Source organism: Mesitornis unicolor, unplaced genomic scaffold, assembly GCF_000695765.1.
Source record: "Mesitornis unicolor isolate BGI_N332 unplaced genomic scaffold, ASM69576v1 scaffold11840, whole genome shotgun sequence".
NCBI lineage: Eukaryota > Metazoa > Chordata > Aves > Mesitornithiformes > Mesitornithidae > Mesitornis > Mesitornis unicolor.
The window spans coordinates 20,253-39,139 of NW_010160367.1; the positions used below are offsets into that span (position 1 = coordinate 20,253).

The following is an 18,887-nucleotide window of genomic DNA, read 5'->3' on the forward strand; positions in this document are numbered from 1 at the left end:
CTTTTTTTCAGTCAAATCAATGACTTCTTGAGTTAAAACAAGCTCTGCATAGTCCCTGCCAGGGCCCAGAAGATTTTCACCCCATTCCCTCTGAGGGCTATGTGTCTGCTCCCTGCTTCTCTCGTCAGGTTCCTGGATTAGGCTGTAGATCTCTAGCTCTCTGCCCAGAGCCCTCTTCCACTTGCTCAGATCCCACAGCCATTGGAAATGTCTCTCCACGGGAAGGACCTCAGGCAGGAGTGATCTGTCTTCACTGCAGGAGGACCTGTCTGACCTCTGCTTCTCAGAGGAAGGAAGGTAGCATACACACTTGGAAGAAACCAAACAGATGCTCTCCATCAGACTGCTGTTCTCTCCTTGCCACAGAGGATGGTTGAAGCTAAGTAAAGGGATTCTCATGTTAACCATAAATGGCTTTCAAACAGTTTTAGAGCTAGTAGAATCTGGCACCCAGGGTGTTGTAGGACAGGGAGTGTGCTTCCTCTCTGCTGAAAAAAAATGTATCGTCCTACAACATGACTCATTAGAGAACTGTTTACATGACCCAAAACACTTTGTCTGAATCTCTAATTCTTCACTATCTGATTTCTATCCTTTCAGTTCTGTTTTAGACCAGTTTTTCCAAGCCAGATCCTTCTCTTCCGTTTCTACAAGCTTTTAATGAAAAACTGCTTGCAAGATTGCTCACAGAAAAAAATGTCTGAAATTACATGCTTCATTGTCTGTACAGAAAATTAGATATATTATAGGAGCTGAGTATTAGGGAAACGTCTTTCCATCTACCTCACACATAGACAATTGAAGCAGCCTTTATTTTTGCTAATAAAGAATTGTATGTAAAATCCTAGAGAAATCCCAAATTTCAGGTCATTACTAACAATAATAAGAACTTCAGTTAAAGATAAGACTCCTGCAAGTGGCAGGTGTATGGAAATGTAATGTAATAATTTTGAAGTAACTGTGGAAAATGGAAAAAAAGATGGAAAAACAAATATGAACTTAAGAAGCTGAAAAAAATGATCTGGAACAGGATCTCCTTGATTTTGTTATCATCCATAATAAATGCAATAAAATAGTTTACTAATGGCATGTTACTGAGAAAAATATATAAACAGTAAGTTTTATTTTAAGAAATTTTGCTGAATTTGCCTTTTTCATTGCAATGTTATGCTCAGCTGATTATTCATAATGATTCAAAAGCACTTTGGCAAATTTGGACTGCATTCTTTGCTCTGTGTTTCAGGAATTTACACTAACTGCATAAAAATACTCCCTATTTGCTGATGCTTAATTAAGTATTCTACATTGTTCTTCATCAGTAATGTGTAATCTGTCCAATGACATGGACCAATCTCTCTGTCATCTGCAAAATTTATTAGTATCAATTTTCGATTTTTGATAGGATCTTCATAATATATAGTGTAATATAGGCAAAAGCCAAGAAGTTATCCTAGGGGAAGCTCATTAAAAATATATCCCCTCACTAATTTTCTACTTATAATTATGCTAAATTATCAATCAGTTAACCAATTTTTCAATTCAATGTAAGCCATATTAATTTTACTTCATTTCATTTTTAAATAAGGAGTGGGGCTGTTGCCTATAGAGGCTTACGAAAGTCTATTATAGAAAAAACAATTAAATTTAAAAATAAATTTTGTCATATTAATAAATATATTAATATATATTTAATCTGAAATAACCTATTTTCTGAAAGCCCATATTAATAACTTCCCTTTTATAAAGAAACCCAGATTTCTTTCTATGGTAGCATAAATGGGATTCCAGATGTAGCTATAGTGGATATGACAGATTCCAACTTTTGTGATACTTTTTTTTTTTTTTAATTCCTTCCATTTTTCTATGCTTGCTTGTGTGTGGGCAGGACTCATCCTTGTCTGTCTGTCTGATCAGCTAAACTAAGGTCTCCAGCCAGACCACTTTGTAATCAGTGGAGCATGATGGACAAACTCAGAGAACAAACTGCTTAAGCAGCTGAATAAATGATATAAGTCATTCTCTTCAGTTGCCTCTTTTCCATCACTGACTGCAGGAAGATTTTGACTAGTGTAGACTAGAAATCTAACTTTTTGAAAGTTATGTTGGGATTCATCTGACCAAATTTGAGTAGAAATTTAAATATGAGATTTTGATAGGTGAATATTTTAAAACCTCAATAAATACGGAAGAATAGTCTCTTTTAGAATACTTTTCAGCTACTTTAGATGTTTACAGTAGCTGAACGGCACCATAGAGGTGCCTGTTTTCTTCATCGTACAGGGATTCCTGCTTGCTGCCCAGCTCAGATGAGGAAGGATGCCCTGTAACTGTCTACACAGGACCCCTGATAACAACAGTTGAGGTGAAAGTGACTGTATGTACTGACAGGCAAGCCTGGGAAGATAAGCTGAAGTATGTAGCATGTAAAACAGTTCCAGCTTCTCTGCCTTTAAGGACATATAAAAATGTACATTCAAAATTAATTATCATAAGATGACTATTTAAAAAGGGCCATTTTAACTGAAACTATATATAGCTGATTCTTCTTTTACAACAGTGCAACCTAATGTGCTTCTATTAGGATAAAGAGCTTGATAAAGTTGAAAGTCTGCTATACAATGAACAAGTTACAAGAGAAACCTCTTGCTTAATAAAGATTAAGCTTAGTAGATATAATTGCTACACTTGACGCCCATGTAGTGAATGCTGTATATCTAGCTGTTCCTATCTTAAAGCCAACCCCACGAATCATTGATATGTCTCAGGAATACTTTATAACAAATAAATAAACACTGCCAGATTTTTCAGTCATAGTGTGAGAATAATTTTCTGTGTATGTAATCTCAGTGAACACGTGGCAAGCTGAAATAAAAAAGTATGTCTTCATTCTTTTTTTTCACATTGATTTCTAAAGAACTTTCATATATAAAGATATATATATTTGTTTTTTATAAATATGTATATTTAATATGGTGTTATAAGGAGAAAGTATTAAATAACTTTTTCTCTCTGAGAAGTCTAAAATTATTCCTATGGTGATTAATTACATTCAGACAGAGATCCACTCTCTTTGCACCTTGGGTCCCTAAACATGAGAAAGATGGAGAACCATAGAATAACAGAAGTATTGAGACTGGAAGGGACAGCTGGGAGTTCATCTTGTCCAACCTTCTGCTCAAAGCTAAGCTAAGTTCAAAGACTGGGCTGACATTCAAGAATGACAGCTTCTCTGAATTAGTAAAATGAAGGAAAATGGAGTCAGAATAAGCAAAAAACATACTGACTGAGGAAGGACCTGGGTAAAACATGCAAAAAGCTAGTGGAGAAGGGCAGAAACTGGATGTAGATGACTGCCTTTGGCTCTGTCATGTTTGTTGTCTCTCACTGGCCACATATCAAAGCTCCGTGGACTTTCCTCTGGACTGCTCTAGGTCTTCCCATTGATGTAATCATCCTTCATTTTGGTTATGCAGCTGAAGTACTCTATGAGAATTGTTCCATCTTTTTTTAGTAATTCCTGATACTTATTCCTGAGAATATTACATGTTCAGCAGTGCGAGGCTTAAGAGCTATGCAAAAGAGCAGCTGGGTCTTCTGATACACTATCCCACTAGGATCACATTTAAAAAATAAAAAGGAATAACTTTCTTCACTAGTCATTGCTTTTTTTCCTTAAGGAACAGATTAAGGTGTCTTCTGAACTACTTCAGAGATATGATAATGTTTATACTGCATTAGAGGCACTGCTTGGTCCCAGATGCCTAAAATAATCACATTTATTGAGAACAAGCGTTTTAAAATACAGGAATTATTTCACATGGATAGTAAGAAACGGATGTTGACTTTTTACTAACAAATTATTTAGTTAAGCTATTAAAATATATGCAGATAAGACCGCAGTATTTCCCATAATCAGCAAACCTTCTCTATGATGCTAACTAATCCCTGAAGTATTCCTTAATGATTTTTTTTGTTCTTTAAGAAAAACTGTATTATTGTTATTGCTATCATCATCATCACCACTATCATTTATCCTTTTATAATATTAGCAAACTTTCTGCTGGGAAAAAAAAGCAACTCATTGTGGAAATGGAAATTAATTGATAAAATGAATTTAAAGATCATTAAAATATTTTCTCATTCAAAGGTTTTGAAACTGTGCTTTTATTCATGCGTATAGAGTATTTTTCTAATTAACATGAGTTCTTTAGAAGTTCTCTATCTAGAACACATGAAATGCAATAAAAATGCTTACATTAGAGAAAAAAAGATTCTGGAAAGTCCATTAAATATAATTTGCACTTAACTGAAATACACACTAAAAATAAGGTGACCCTAGGAACGTGTGCACAGAAAGCTTGCTTTCTTTTAGCTCATGGTAATAAAAAGTACAAAATAAATAAAAATAAATATTTTTGTCTTTTACCAAACAGGAAAAATGCACAGTATGGTTCTTTTACATGGAAATACTGTTACAAGATATGGAAAATCTGGCTTTGGAAAGGAATGTGTTTATTCTAGAAATCTGTTTTGACACACTTGGGAGTCAACTTTCAGAGTTTGTGTCTCACAGCTTTGGCTTCCTTGTCCTTTCTTATGCTGTAATCTGAAGGTGACACGCAAAGGTGTATGTACCCTGGTGTTGGCTTTGACTGTGTTTGAATTATGAGTCACCCAAAGGTTTCTAAGAAGGGCACTGTTGTATTTAATAAATGTGTGCTCTTGGTTTATAAAAAAATAAAAACCTTGAGCATTACTCACAGAGGGTAAGTGTACTCATAGAGGGCAAGTGTAGCCATTGCTAAAGCCTTCCTTCCCTTTTTAAGAATGTAAAATAAAATTGCTTAAAGAATTATACAGGGATAAATACCTCATCTAGAACACTAATTTAGTTTCTGTGTTTTCACCTGATAGGCAAACTAAAGGGGCCAAGAGAGTTTTGTGGCTCTTTTAAGTAGTTTAGGAAGTGCCTGAAAATCACACCTTCCCATCTTCCCAGGGCTGTGTCTTGTGTCTGTAGCACAATAGATAATGTACTCACTTGTTTCATAGTGTATTAGCTTACTTTATTACTATAAAATATTTTACTATATTACAAATCACCACATCACAACGTCTACACAATGTACTTTGACAACAGATTTGGAAACCCAACAGATGTTGTTTAATAAATAGGACATTACATTATACTGAACCAACAGAAACATCGTTCAACACATTTAGACTAAACTTTAGACATGCCTTAGCACACAAGCACAGGTTGTATGGTACTTTTTTAGAGTCCAGCTCTGTAGTTCTCCCTCCTTAGGCTGAGATATGCCAGATCTCCTCTGAGGAATGCTAGGTTCCCTCAGAGCCTAGACTACGGACAATTAGGAAAAAAATCAAGTTTCTTCATGCCACAGAATTGCATTAGGTTCTCCCATGTACCATGTCTGGGAAGTAACTGGCTTCAAAAGATGCCATTTTTCTCTGAGAGCTACAGTTCAAAATAACCTGGTTAGTTTTCTAATAATACTGCTTGCATGAACAGAGGAGAAACTTCTGTAGCTTGGGCAGGTTCCAGCATAGGCAAGACAAAAACTCTGTTTTCTCAAGCAAGCTGTTCTTCAATTAGTATTAATTCATTCAGTAACATCAGTAAGACTGAAATCAGTCTGGTGCTGCTGACAGAGCTCTTGGTTTCTTGCAGTGATGTGGGCTGCAGCTACCAGACACAAACATGCCCTGCACTACTCGACATGGACAAGTCATTGCCTGTCCTGAAGACAGAGCTCCTGCAGCTCTGCACAACGCTAGGTGCATGGCAAGTCTCTGTGTTGACATAATAACGATAATGTCTGACTGCTTACTGTATATAGCCTCATCTTGGGCATGAGAATGTAATGGCAAAATAGCCATTGCAGCAATGGTAGTTACGTCTTTATGACATGCAGTGATGATAATCTATGTCTACACACTTGTATTTCTTTTTGCTAAAAGGTCCTCTAAAGGGATCTATTTCTCCAGCATGCAAACTTAACTCCTCTTGATGTCAACAAGAGTTAGGCACACATAGCCCTAGGAGAAGTGTCCCCGAAAGTTTTAATAGAAGCACTGTTCAAATTTAATACAGACCATATAAGCCTACATAAGAAAACAGTTTCACCAATAATAAAAGTACTTTTGAAACAAAATGCTTGCTAATAGTAATTAAAAACCTTTCATGCAATATATGTTAAAAAGATTTATCTAATGCTTTGCAAAATTATCCACAAATGTACCACACAGTGCACAAACATTAATAAGAAAGAAGCAGCAAAACCGTAACACTACCACTTTGAAATGCAATGCAATTAATACTACTTCCATTAATACAGTGTAATAGCTACTAACTATTATTGATGTATATTTTTTCAGGAATCCATATTCATTAAGGAGTTCTATGGTTTCTTTTTCTTTTATTCAGAAATATGGAAGCAATTGCACACTGTTTCACTGCTAATCAGAGCTATACAAGAAAAGATATGAAAGTCTCATTAGTGTGAATTTTAAGATAACTGGTCTCCTGCCATGGCTCCCTCTGTTCAAATTTGTCATTCCTTGTGCTACTGAGAGGTTATAATTTCTCTTACTAACAAGATTTAGATTGAATTCCTTCATAAACTATGCTATATACGTAATTTATTTTTTAATTTACCTGCTACAACATGTAAAATATTTATTAAAATAAGATTTCATACCAGATGATTACAAGATGCTTTAAAAATATTACAAGTTAATCCAAAGTATAGAACAGTCTCAATGTGCAGGACGGATGTAAGGATGTAAATAATTTGAAGGTTATTAAGAGAGTACATATCTCACTGCTGTGATACTCTGTAAGGTGAGACATGCCTTGTGAAAATGAATCTGGAAAGCAGCACTGCCAGGAGCTACGTTAAAGTAACACCAGTATCTCTTGCATGGTAGCAGTATTTTCTAAAACTCTTTCAAGGATTTTATTTCTGGAATTAACACAGGAAAGACAACTGCCTCTCTCACAAAGCTGCTATGTAACTACCTTGCACAAAATATTGTAGGGAAGCTCGGAAGGGACAAGCGGCCAAGGCTGGAGATGGGGAAAAGGGCAACATGGTATCTAAGAGCAAGGTTCAATGAAGTGGACAATGTAGCATGACTCACAATATTTTTTATCATTAAACATTTATGGCATTACTAGCTAATAACAGCAATAAAAATGAGCAAAAAATGAAACAACTCAAAAGCCAGCATGAGAAGGATATGTTTACAGTGTGCTCATGCTGAGGAAATTATTGAATTTATTATGTCATATAGAAGCTCATAATTTTTAGATGGAAAGGGGAAAAATGTCAGTTATGAACCTTTGATTTCCACTGGTTTTAAAGCAAATAGACCCAGGAACAACAGAGCCCCTCACGGAGGGATGGCAAGGCAAAAACAGATGTTCTAGCAGCACGTTCAACAGAAATTTATATCATTGACTTCTAGTATCAAATGCTCCCATGGTTCACTTCAAATGGGTCAATGGCTCACTACTAGAATCATATGCACATTCCCCTTGCTCAAAACCAAGAGACATATGGCCCATTTAAGAATATAGCAGGGCTAAAAATGCAGGTGTTGTCAAATGAATCTAAGTTCCTCTCAACAACAGAATACTCTCAAGAAACAGGATACAAGGGATGAGAAGCAAATGTACAGCTGGAGCAACTGTCTGAAGAGGAGAAAGTATAGCAAGAAGCAGAACTACCAGACCTTGTTTCTCCCAACATCTCTTGTCAGAGCCAACAGAAAGAAGCATGCCTTCATGAACATAGTAAGCATGAACAGACTGCTGTTAATTCAGAGTACCTGTAAGAAGCAATTAAATCAAGACTGGGTTCCTTTAGGAAGAAACTGGAAGGAAAAAATATCACCAATGACTCAGGATGTAAAAGACTAGAGACAGTAGGATAATAGAAAACCTCCAAAAGTCCCAAATCAAAAATGTACATCATCCTCCTAACAGTTTCATCTCTTCAAATCCTTAGTACTGTTGACTAGAAAGTCCCTAATTGAGGCTGAGCAAGCCATGAGATACAGGACCTCCAGTTTGCACCAGGTACTCTCCTAACATTTTGAATCAAGAACTGCAGAAGCTGTGGGCTGAGGTCTTGGAACCAGGAGGTCAGAACTGCCTGGGCCAGACCAGTGTTTGCAGGGTGATGGTGCTGTCTGCAGCTTCATGTTGTGTGATTTTCCTGAGACAGAACAATCTGGAGAAACAGAAGCATAAACTCTCCCAACCAGAGGAATTGAGAGAGAGCTTACAGCAAGCCCAGGAAAAAAAAAAAATAAAAAATCATCTTTCTGGTAGAGACATAAATCTGAGATCAGTCCATGGAGAGGGCACCAAGGACATAGTATTCCTTCCATTGATCTCTGCTCATTTTGAGGGGCTAGGCTTATTCACTGTAATATGCAGAGATTTTTTTTTTCGAAATTTCTGTCTGTTTTGGAAATTGCTGATGCTTCATGTGATGTACTGGTATCCGTTAGCAGTCTCAAGGAGTTATAAACTTCTACAAAATCTGAGATAAATACTCGGCCATCCTTCTCACATTTTACACCTACATAGTTAAATTCACCCTCCTCATCTTGACTGTTTGTGCATTGCGTGTGACCCACGCTATCTCCCATGTTGTGCCAGGGTGAACCTCCCAGGAGTGGGTTAAAAATTAATCCACGTGGACAATGCGTCAGTTCTTTAGCTCCGTTTCATACACACAATCTCAGTTTCTCAGAGCCTGAGAACCATCATAAAATGGTGTCCACCATCCACCATCATAAAATAGGTGTCTAATGTAGGAACTTTATCAAGCTCCTACTTTTTGCATTTAGTTTTAATGTTTCACTCACAGCACTTTGAGAGTTTTCACTTATTTAAAAGTTGCCATAGCTTCAGGAATCAGTCCTGGGTTGTCTTCAGATTTCCTTAATGGCAGTATTTTGGGCATAGTCTTGATGAATCTACATTTGAATGTGTCAGTTCTTTTTTAGACAGGAACACTTCTGGGGCTGGGCTGCTCTCTATAGGTTCATATATTTCAAAGGTACTTTCCAAAAGAGATGGCATATGTCAGGTACTTGGATGGCTTATTTAGTAGAACATGCCAAAACCAATTTTTGATGTCCTAATCACTGAATATTTTGCTCTACATAAATTTGGTACATACTGCTTCAACGGCTTACTGCTGTTTTTCAGTAGTTCTGGACCAATGCAGAATTTCTGCTCTATTGACATTCAGAAAGACTGATTTTTGAAAGCTCTTCCACACTATTTCAGCAGCCTATACTCAATCTCAATGCAGATTGCTGCAGAAGCTGAGGATGAAGTGTGAAGACTGAAGCAAAGCTGGAAGGGGGTGAAACTGGGTAGCAAACACTTTTATGTCTTTTTCTTCCCTCCTTTTCTTCCTTTTCACTTCCCCCTCCTTCTTTTTTTCAGGTAACACTTTCCCACCATCTTTTCCTTTAATTTTATTTTCAGTTTCAATGGTAACTATATGGCTGGTCAGCAAAAACAGATGCAAAGAAACCAAACTAAGCAGCGCATCTGTGTTTAGTGAAGAACCTGACTAAACAGAAGGAAGTTTGTAAGATCTCAAGCCACAGAGTAACACAGTTATAATCCAAAAAAGTGCTGCTTAGTATTTTCTTAGATATATAATGCTATTATTTTGATTTTTTTTAACAAGCAGGTAAATTACTACATCTGCTTTAGAAATTTTAAAATGAGCGTACTACTAATTCAGTGAGACGTCCTCCAGCTGGATTGCATCCCATGACAAGTCTGTTTAGTATTGGTTCAGACAGCTTTCTTTAGCAGCCCCCTTAAATTTGAGTACTGCTTTTCCCTCCATCTTTTTGAAACATGCAGACCTTTCCTTTCCCTGATTAGTTTGGCTGTGACCTCCTAAGTTTGAGGGATAATGGCTTTTTAAATGCTGTCGCGTGCATACTATGTGTGTACGAGAGAGTATTTTTTCCTGTACAAGATGCTTTTTTCCTATAGCAAGACTATATCTCAACCAATGTCCATCTATTTCTTGACTGGAATGTAGATGAGATTGCTGGTTGAGAGAGAGAAATTAATTCACTTACAAAAATGGAATTACCACAGTGAACTATGCAGTCAGGCCATATTCATAACACAAGACAGAACACAATATAAGGCAACACACAACCTTATGCAAAACAGTATTTCTGTTCCACATGCAGGAAAATAATACTTTGGTCTTAATTGTAAAATTGAGACATTAAAGACAGGATGCATAGGGTAATGATAGAGAAGAATGGTATTACTCAAGTGTCATTACACATTAGAGGTAATAAAATGAAAACTGGATTCATGAGTAACGAGAAAGTATGCCTTGCTTCACTGGTGTCACAGACTAAATATTTTAGAATCATAGCAGGTTTCTCTAAATACTAGATTTTTATTTTGTATTCAGATTATCTCACATGACCAAATTTTATTATCTGTTTCTTATTCATAACATGTGGGATAGACACATACATCTGAGCCAGTCATCCTCAATTCCCTTTATAGTCAGTCAAGCAGAATATATACTTTTAGGGTACACCTGACTTATTTGAAACATCTACATTGGAATGACAAGAATTGTACCCTAGAAAGGCCTATTTCTGCCTAGGGACTATAAAAGGAGATGTGACAACTAGCATAGATATAATTACCTGCATTATAGATGTGTATTTGGTCACATGGATTCCCTTTTCCTATGAATTTATGAAAAACAAAACAACAACAGGTTGTCACCAGCCATTTCTCAGGTAGAGTAGGTTTGTTTCATACACTATATTTTTTCATTTCTTTTGAATCACTCAAACAAATGAACCTTTTCATTAATTTCAGAATCTAACAACCTTAAATTAAGATATATATGTTATTTCTAATGTACAGAAATTTCTGATAGTAAACTTCCATTTGTTGTGTATCATCCCATTAATTGTAATCACTCTGTAGTACTTCCATACAGTTGCTTTGGACTTGGTCATTGTTTTATGATGAAGAAAATGTGCTCTTCTGTGCATTCTCTAAAGCAACCAACCACCCCCTGCCTCAGCAATAGAGGAATCACACTCAGGAACACATTACTGTATTTGGACCTAGTATTTAGTGTCAGCTGAGCCAGGGTACCTATCTGTACCTCCACAGCTGGCCTGCCAAAAGATAAGTTGGTGTAAATTTATATTGCTTTTATTGAGGATTGAGCTCAGTGCAGTATCTCCCATCTGGCACAGCAAAGTGTAGAAAATAACCTCAGCTCAGTTGATGTACCAGAACTTGTTAAGCTATCATGTTTATCAACTTGTTTTGATCATAAACTAATGCTCTAAGAAGAAATTCTCATGAGAGAGAGGAATTATCCTCATGGGTTTGAGTATGTTGCTGCTTCAGGGTTTTCTTGCTACTGTCCTGCACTGATTGCTGAAATATCTATCTTGCTCTCTGTCATAACTCAGGCTTGTTCAGCATACTCCATTTCTCTCTAAGATTTGTGTTCTGAATTGTTTTCCTCAAGAAAGGGATTAGCTTGCATTTTTCAAAATAAAATCCCATCTTTTGGGGTTACATTAACCCTTCTAATCTCCTTTATACACTTCTTTTTTTTGCTATGCAATTCTCCCTAATTTTTCAGAATCTTCAGAAAAAAATATTGCTTACTCCATTGTTCTAGATTCTTAATGGATGTTAAATAAAACCAGACCTAATATCAACTAATACAGCACCTTCTCCAAGTTCATATATCATAGTGACATGAATTGGCATTTACTTATCAGTCTTAATCAGGTTTCATTCCAAAGAAATGTCAGATTCTCTCTCTTATAAATAATTCTTTTAAATATAGATATGAAAAATACTTTATTGACTGTGTGAATCTACAGATATTTAAATCACCTTATGTTTGTTATTTCTGCAATTTGATAAAATGTTACTATATCCTTGTTTTAAGGATTTGTAGGTTTTCTAATGACAAACATATGACATACAAACCCACTAAATCTTCACTTTTCAACCTTTACTCTTCAGAATGCAAGTAATTAGTATTTTTGTATAGAATCCTATTTTTTTTTCTTTTTGAAGCACAGAGTAATGTACATTCATTGACATATGAATGTCTTTAGAGGAACGAAGATCTTTAATTAAAGATATTCAACTATTATTCACTTCAGGTAATAATAAATGGTGATGGATGCTCATCTCAAACCATCAAAAAACACTTGTTTGGCTAAATCATTAAAAGCTATGAAATTACTTATCAATGTCAAGGTATTAAGACTTCTGTTATTGCTTCCTTACAGTAAGTCTTTACCTTCCACTTCCAGTGGTGTATATTCAAACTTACTCTATCAGGCTGGTCAGAAGAACTAAGCTGCTAGAGATTATTTTTTTAAAAACAGAGAAAAATATACTATGGATCTTTGCTATCAAGAAAGAAACAAAACAACTGTTGTACAATATTTTTACAATGAAGGAAAAGGAGGCAAAAAGGCTTATAAAAACCAGTAATCTTGTAAAGGGCTAACAGATTGCTCTGATTTTGATCTACCTTGATGAGTGAATATATACAATTATAGATAAAGCTTGCAGCACTGTGTTGCAACTATAAGAATTTGCTGCAGACACCATACAAAGTATGGGGTGAAAGGTCCTGAACTGCTCTAGTTTTACCCTTGTACAGTGGCGGGACAATTGACACTCAGAACAAAAAAAGGAATATACAACAAACTGTTAGATTTTGCCTAGGATACTTAATTGCAGACACATTTTTCCAGAACCAATGGTGTTACCTCCCATAACATGGAAATTAATTTCCAGTCTAGCACACAAGAATGTAGTGAGTATATGTATGTCTTATGGTTTAGAACCTTTTACACACATTTTTGTAATTGTACAGACTTTCCAAACTTACCTCCTCTATGGATAATCAAAGAAGTTTCACTTCCAACAGGACATTCTTTAAGTATATCCACTACTTCTGCATGGCTCAGGTTCTGTACATTCTGCTGGTTGATCTCAACAATGAGGTCACCTTCACACAAACCAGGACATCCCTGAATGTCTAGAATTTGCTTCACCCTCTGTCCTGTAGGACTGTCTGCTATAGTGAAGCCAAAGCCCTGGGCCCCTTTCACAATGGTTAAGGTCATGAGTTCAGCTTGGGTGGCCCCAGAAGAAGCCATTGATACATTATCATCATGGGCAGGTGGTGGGAATGTGCTATCAAGCTGACTATCTGCTGGAATGGAGTGCAAGGAGTGTGGTGGTCGATCTGTTACGTCTGGAACAGACTGAGAAGTCCTAGAAATGTATTCCAAATAAGTTTCATAGTTATGTCTTCCATTTACCACTACCGGAGGCCTCTCCATTACTGCAAGGGGTGGCACCATGCTGTTGGCAGGATCTTCAGGATCAAAGGGCAAAGGGTATCCACGACATAGCACCAAGTTGACACTCTGACCAATAGGAACAGACTGGAAGAGTTTGACTACATCTGCGTGAGTATGTCCAAGGACACAAACTTCATTAATATAGACAATGACATCACCTAGAAAGAGAAGAAAAAACAGTGACATGAGACAACTTCAGTTACTGTATATGCAGTGCAATTTTTTTTTATGAGACAGAACTCTACTAAAAAATAAAATAAATCACACCAACATACTGATTGAAATAGTGGAGACAAAAAAATTAAACTTTGTCTGCTACCAAATGTAATACAAATAGACAATGACAGTACTATTTCTTTTCTGTGGAGCTCACATCTGGAAAATTAAGATGGATCCAGACATACACCATTTCTTAAAATTTCTTCCCTATTTTTTGACTCCTTTCAGTGTCGTCCACAGATTACCTTTTTCTAAGATACAATGGAAGTTTATTTGGAGGCCTGGCTGTCAAGAACTACCATTGTTTGGCGAAGAGTAAAGATAAAAAAAAAAGGCACTCATGGACTTAAGAATCAATGAATAGGGAAGTAAGACAATGCATGTATGTGCATAAGGAAATACTTTTTGCATTGATCATGATATTGACAGTTTTCTATTAAATGTCATTACTTGCCATCAGACATCCAGGACTACTACAGTCATTTCCTACTCTAGGCATAAACTAAAAAGTATCTTGCATATCATAGAGATGTTAAGTGGCATTTTTTTGTAGCCATGAAGGTTCAAGGACAATGACAGGACAAATTTTGTAGGTAGGTATAATAGCTTTTTCTTACAAAAATTGAAGTAAGCGTCTGAAAATCAGTTTTATATTTCCAACTAAACCAGCTGGCCAAATAAAAATAAGGGTACTACCTCAACCTCCAAATCTTGCCTCATGTATAGTACAGTTACTAATCAGAGCATATATGAAAGCAGATTACTTTAAGTAAATGGGTTATATATGAGTCTCCATATTGCTCATGTTCCAACCAGCTTCTCTTACGAAAAAGTTTAGGAATAAGTTCAGGTTCCTTCTTGTTGTTAGAATGGATCTTTATAGCCATAACCAATTTTAATGGTATTGTAATGGTGCATATTAAAATAAAAATGAATAATCAGTACAAATGATATTCAGAATAGTTCAATGATCCAGTCAGTTTTCACTTCAATAAAACAGTTTGCACCTTTATAATAAAGGAGAGAGAGAGAGAACTACAGAAGTTAAAGTATTTTTCTAAGTGAAGATCATCTTACTATCCTACCATTAATTAGGAACAAGAAATCATTTATACAGACAACACTGTGAGGTGTCTACAAGATACACAGTTGAATAGTTGACCACCATAATGTAATGTTTTCAACGGTATTTGAAAATTCAGAAATAAAATGAGAATGATTTCAGGAGGATGAGGTGGTTTGTGTAGAATTACTTAAAGTGTATTTATGAAATTATGTCTTTCAAGAACTTCAATCAAAAGATCTAATCAAGCAGACTGAGGGAAAAAAATATCATCAAGATGCCAGTGCAAGGGTTATTTCTATGTGACAATTAAAGGCAAAGGCCTTTTCTATGTGAAAAATGAAATTGTCAATTCCCACATGATCAGCCTCTCTAACAGCCTGACAGTAATTAATTGCATATGCATAAATTGTGATTCAGAGAAAGATTTCTTCAGAGGGTGTCTAGGGAAAAAATGCTAAGACAGTCTGTTTAGATGTTTGTGAATATTATTCACAGAAACCTTAGGAGCTGCAAATACAGTCTTAAATGTGCATCACAAGTAAGCTAATGCAGTAGGGTCACTTCACAGGCAGTGCTGAAAGAATGCTTCTGTCTCAAGCAGCTGAGTGTAAAACAGTTTTCAAAAGGCAGGATTTAAAATCATGAAAGAATGTCCTGTACTAAATTATTGTGGCAATGGCTGCAATTCACTGTGATTTGCTCATTCCCTGGTATAGAAAGCTCTTACCTGCATTCCCATCCCTGGCTTCCGCACTAGCAGTGAGGCTGACATTGCTCATAACAGGACTGATACTGTTGAACTGAGACCTCTTCAATGCATGCTCCTGTTTCAGTAGCTTATGCCTTAATAGTACCCCTGCAATTTTTTAATCCATGCAGTCTTTATTTCCCCGAGTGCTGGCAATGCAGATATGTGGTGGGAGGAGACCAATCTGTTTGTTCATCCTCTCTTGCAATACATATGTAGGATTTAAAAGGAATAATACATTTACTGTGTTGGGCAAGTAAATAGTTGTCATAAATCAGAAAACTGGATAAATTAGTTGACATTACATAGGTTTCCAGTGAAAAGAAATTAGCTTGTGCAGAAGGAGTGCAGTCAGGAAATACATAGGCCAAGTAGCCCCTTCCCCAGTCACTACATGGCAAAACTGACCATAAGAAGGTCTTGGGTAAGAACTCCCTCTTCAAATAACGACCCTGCATCATCCCTTACACAACAGTAGAAAATTCTTCAGCATGATTCATCTCTGAATCAACATTTTTAAAGGTCTTTGTGGCTTCTGAGGTATAACAGTTTGGGATGCATAATGCTGTACTGTCATATGAACATGAAGCTGAAGGTGCAGAGGGAGGGGGAGAAAGCCATGAATTACTTGGTCCAACTCAAAGAAATAGCTACAGTGGTGGTAAACTGGGAAGAAACAGAGTTTCAGCTCATGGGATCTGAAGGAGGAATAGAAGGGGTTAATTTCAGAATCCTTCAAATAAATCTCTGGACTGTAGGAGTTTCTTCAAATTGAACTAATTTTCCAGGCTGAGAGTCCTTCATTGCTGACATAGAGACAAGTACCCAGCATTTGGTAGGAAGAGAGATAAGTTAAGAGCATTACAGAGCCAGTGCCTTGCTAATGCACAGTTCAAAACCTCCCTAGGAAAACTCCCTTAAAGGTCCCTGTAGCATCTTTTCTGCCTGTTCTCTCCTGCTGCTTCTAATAATAATGGATGCATGGACAAGCATAATAGCAATCTCCTTTATAATTCCTGCCTGATTTTCTGAGCAAGCCATAGTCTGCCTCCAGAAATCACAGTTTCACAGTGAGTGGGTATTTTTGAAGTTATGCAGAACATTTATATTAAGCGTCAAACTTTACTTGGCTTTTAGAATTAAACCTACTAAAATGACTGGAGCTTGCTTACAGAATAAAAGAATGACTGAAGTTGGCAAGGACCTCTAGAGGTCATCTGGTCCAACCCTCTTGCTAAAGTAGTCACTTAGAACCAGTTGCCCAGGATCATGTCCAGGTAGCTTCCGAATATCTCTAAGGAGGGAGACTTAAAGGCTAAGAAAATTGGACCTATACAGCCTTGGGAAGAGAAGGCTTAAGTGGGACCTTATCACCATGTACCAGTACATAAAGGGTGGCTAGCAAGAAGATGGAGACTCCCTTTTCACAAGGAGTGACATGGAAAAGACAAGGGGTAATGGATACAAGTTGCTTCTGGAGAGATTCTGACTGAACTCCAGAAGAAATTTTTTTACCATGAGATCAATCAGACAGTGGAACAATCTCCCAGGGGAAGTGGTAAATTCCCCTACACTGGTCAGTTTTAAGAGTCAGCTTCACAGAGTGCTGACTCACCTCATTTAAACCTCGAGACGTTGGACTGGATGATCCTCGTGGTCCCTTCCAACCTGGTATTCTACAATTCTATGATTCTATGATTTTATAACCTCTCTGAGCAGTCTGTTCCAGTGCTTGGTCACCCTCATAGGAAGAAAGTGTTCCCTAATGTTCAGAGGAAAACTTCTGTGTTTCAGTTTGTGCCCACTCACTCTGGTCCTATCACTGGGCACCACTGGAAAGAGCCTGGCTCTGTCTTCTTTGCATTTCAGGTATTTACGTACATTGCTAAGATCCCCTTAAGCCTTCTCCTCTCCAGGCTGAACATCTCTGTATGTTGACATCCTCACTATCAGATGCTCTCCCGGATTTTCTCCTCCTCACTAGCCTGTAGAAATTCTACACACGCCAACTCTACCCTATTTGAGACTATTCAGGGATGAGGAGACCAGGAGGGCTGGTCTATGGAGACGCCATCTGAATGAGACTCTTTAGATGAAGTGCCAGGGTTGATAGATACCCAGTAGAGTAGACAATAAATATTCTGTCCTACATCTCTAACATCTACAATGTCACAAGAACAGATTCTGCTGTCTGGTAGCCAATGTCCAAATTTGACATTGAGTCAAAGAATATCAGAGAATACAGACAGCGACCAAATTTGTCCAAGTGCCTTACAGTTACCTCCGGTTTACTTAAGACTTTTGCATTTAACTGACAAATTTAGGAACACAGGACTTCCTGGATGGCTGAACCTAGTCCCCTGTTGTTCTATACAACACTGTATGTTACACTTGATGAAATTTGATTTATTAACAGGAAAACCCATGATGTCCTAGAATACTTTACTTCTTTAACTAGCTTGTTTTGCTTATTAAAGCTTGCTGATTACTACCTATTTTGTCATGTAATGTAAATGGAATCAATGTCTGAATGCTTGGTTAAAGATTATGTTTTGGCACCTACATATTTCAAAGCAAAACCCAGACCTAAACTATCATTAACTTTTGTTGGTTTAGTGACCGGTAAAGAAATTTGTGAGCTTCACCATCCTCTAAATATGTATTCCTACTTACATTCCTCCCGATAACAATGTTGCAGAGTCAGATCTGACACCATGGGGATTTTCTGCAAGCATTAATTCTGCAAAAATACCTTTTTCATGCTTCAAGTGCTTGATCCAAACAGAACCTGTTTTATTAACATGAGTAATTTCATTCAAATTTATTAAAATTATCCTAATGGTTCATATAATGCTACCAGCCCTATTTCCCTCCTTTCAGAAGAACCTATATTACTCAGTGAGTCCAGTTTTTTTTATGCTATGTTTTTGTTACCCCTAGAATGTCTGTATACACATCTTGCACTAGTAGGTAAAGTTCCTCCATTTTCTTACCTGTATTCACACCATTTGTGTACAAACACTTTGCTTAATTCTTATTATTTCTTGTGCACTTGGTTTCCTGGCTGGAATTCTTTGATGGTGCCTCAGTGAACTGAATTGCCTCCTGGATTGCCCTTTTTATTATTATTTAGAATCCTTTAAACTTCTAAGTCTGAATGCAGAGGAAAAATGCAGATTAGATCTCTGTTGTTAATTTACGACCACATTCAAAGTTTAGTAGAAATTCCTCCTTTGTTTCTGATGAGTTTTGGATCAAGTTCTTGGTATCTGTGTTCATGTGCTTAAAATATGACAGAACACTGAGATTTGGTGGGGGCCAGAGACAGCTCTGCTCCCAACCTGCAGCCAGCACAGGCTGATAGCAATGGAGCTAAAAACAGCTCACGGGTCAGCA

The 18,887-nt window shown here is 36.9% G+C and overlaps 1 protein-coding gene across 1 annotated transcript in view; it reads right to left on the reverse strand.

Annotated features, from left to right (window-relative positions):
- LOC104544858 (membrane-associated guanylate kinase, WW and PDZ domain-containing protein 2) overlaps positions 1-18,887 on the reverse strand; it is a gene marked incomplete at its 5' end in the record, with an annotated part of 71,587 nt that overhangs the window by 18,375 nt on the left and 34,325 nt on the right. Inside the window, one exon of the mRNA XM_010189843.1 lies at positions 12,981-13,616. Within this exon, the coding sequence (XP_010188145.1) occupies positions 12,981-13,616 (636 nt within the window). The remainder of the gene's footprint in view (positions 1-12,980; positions 13,617-18,887) is intronic.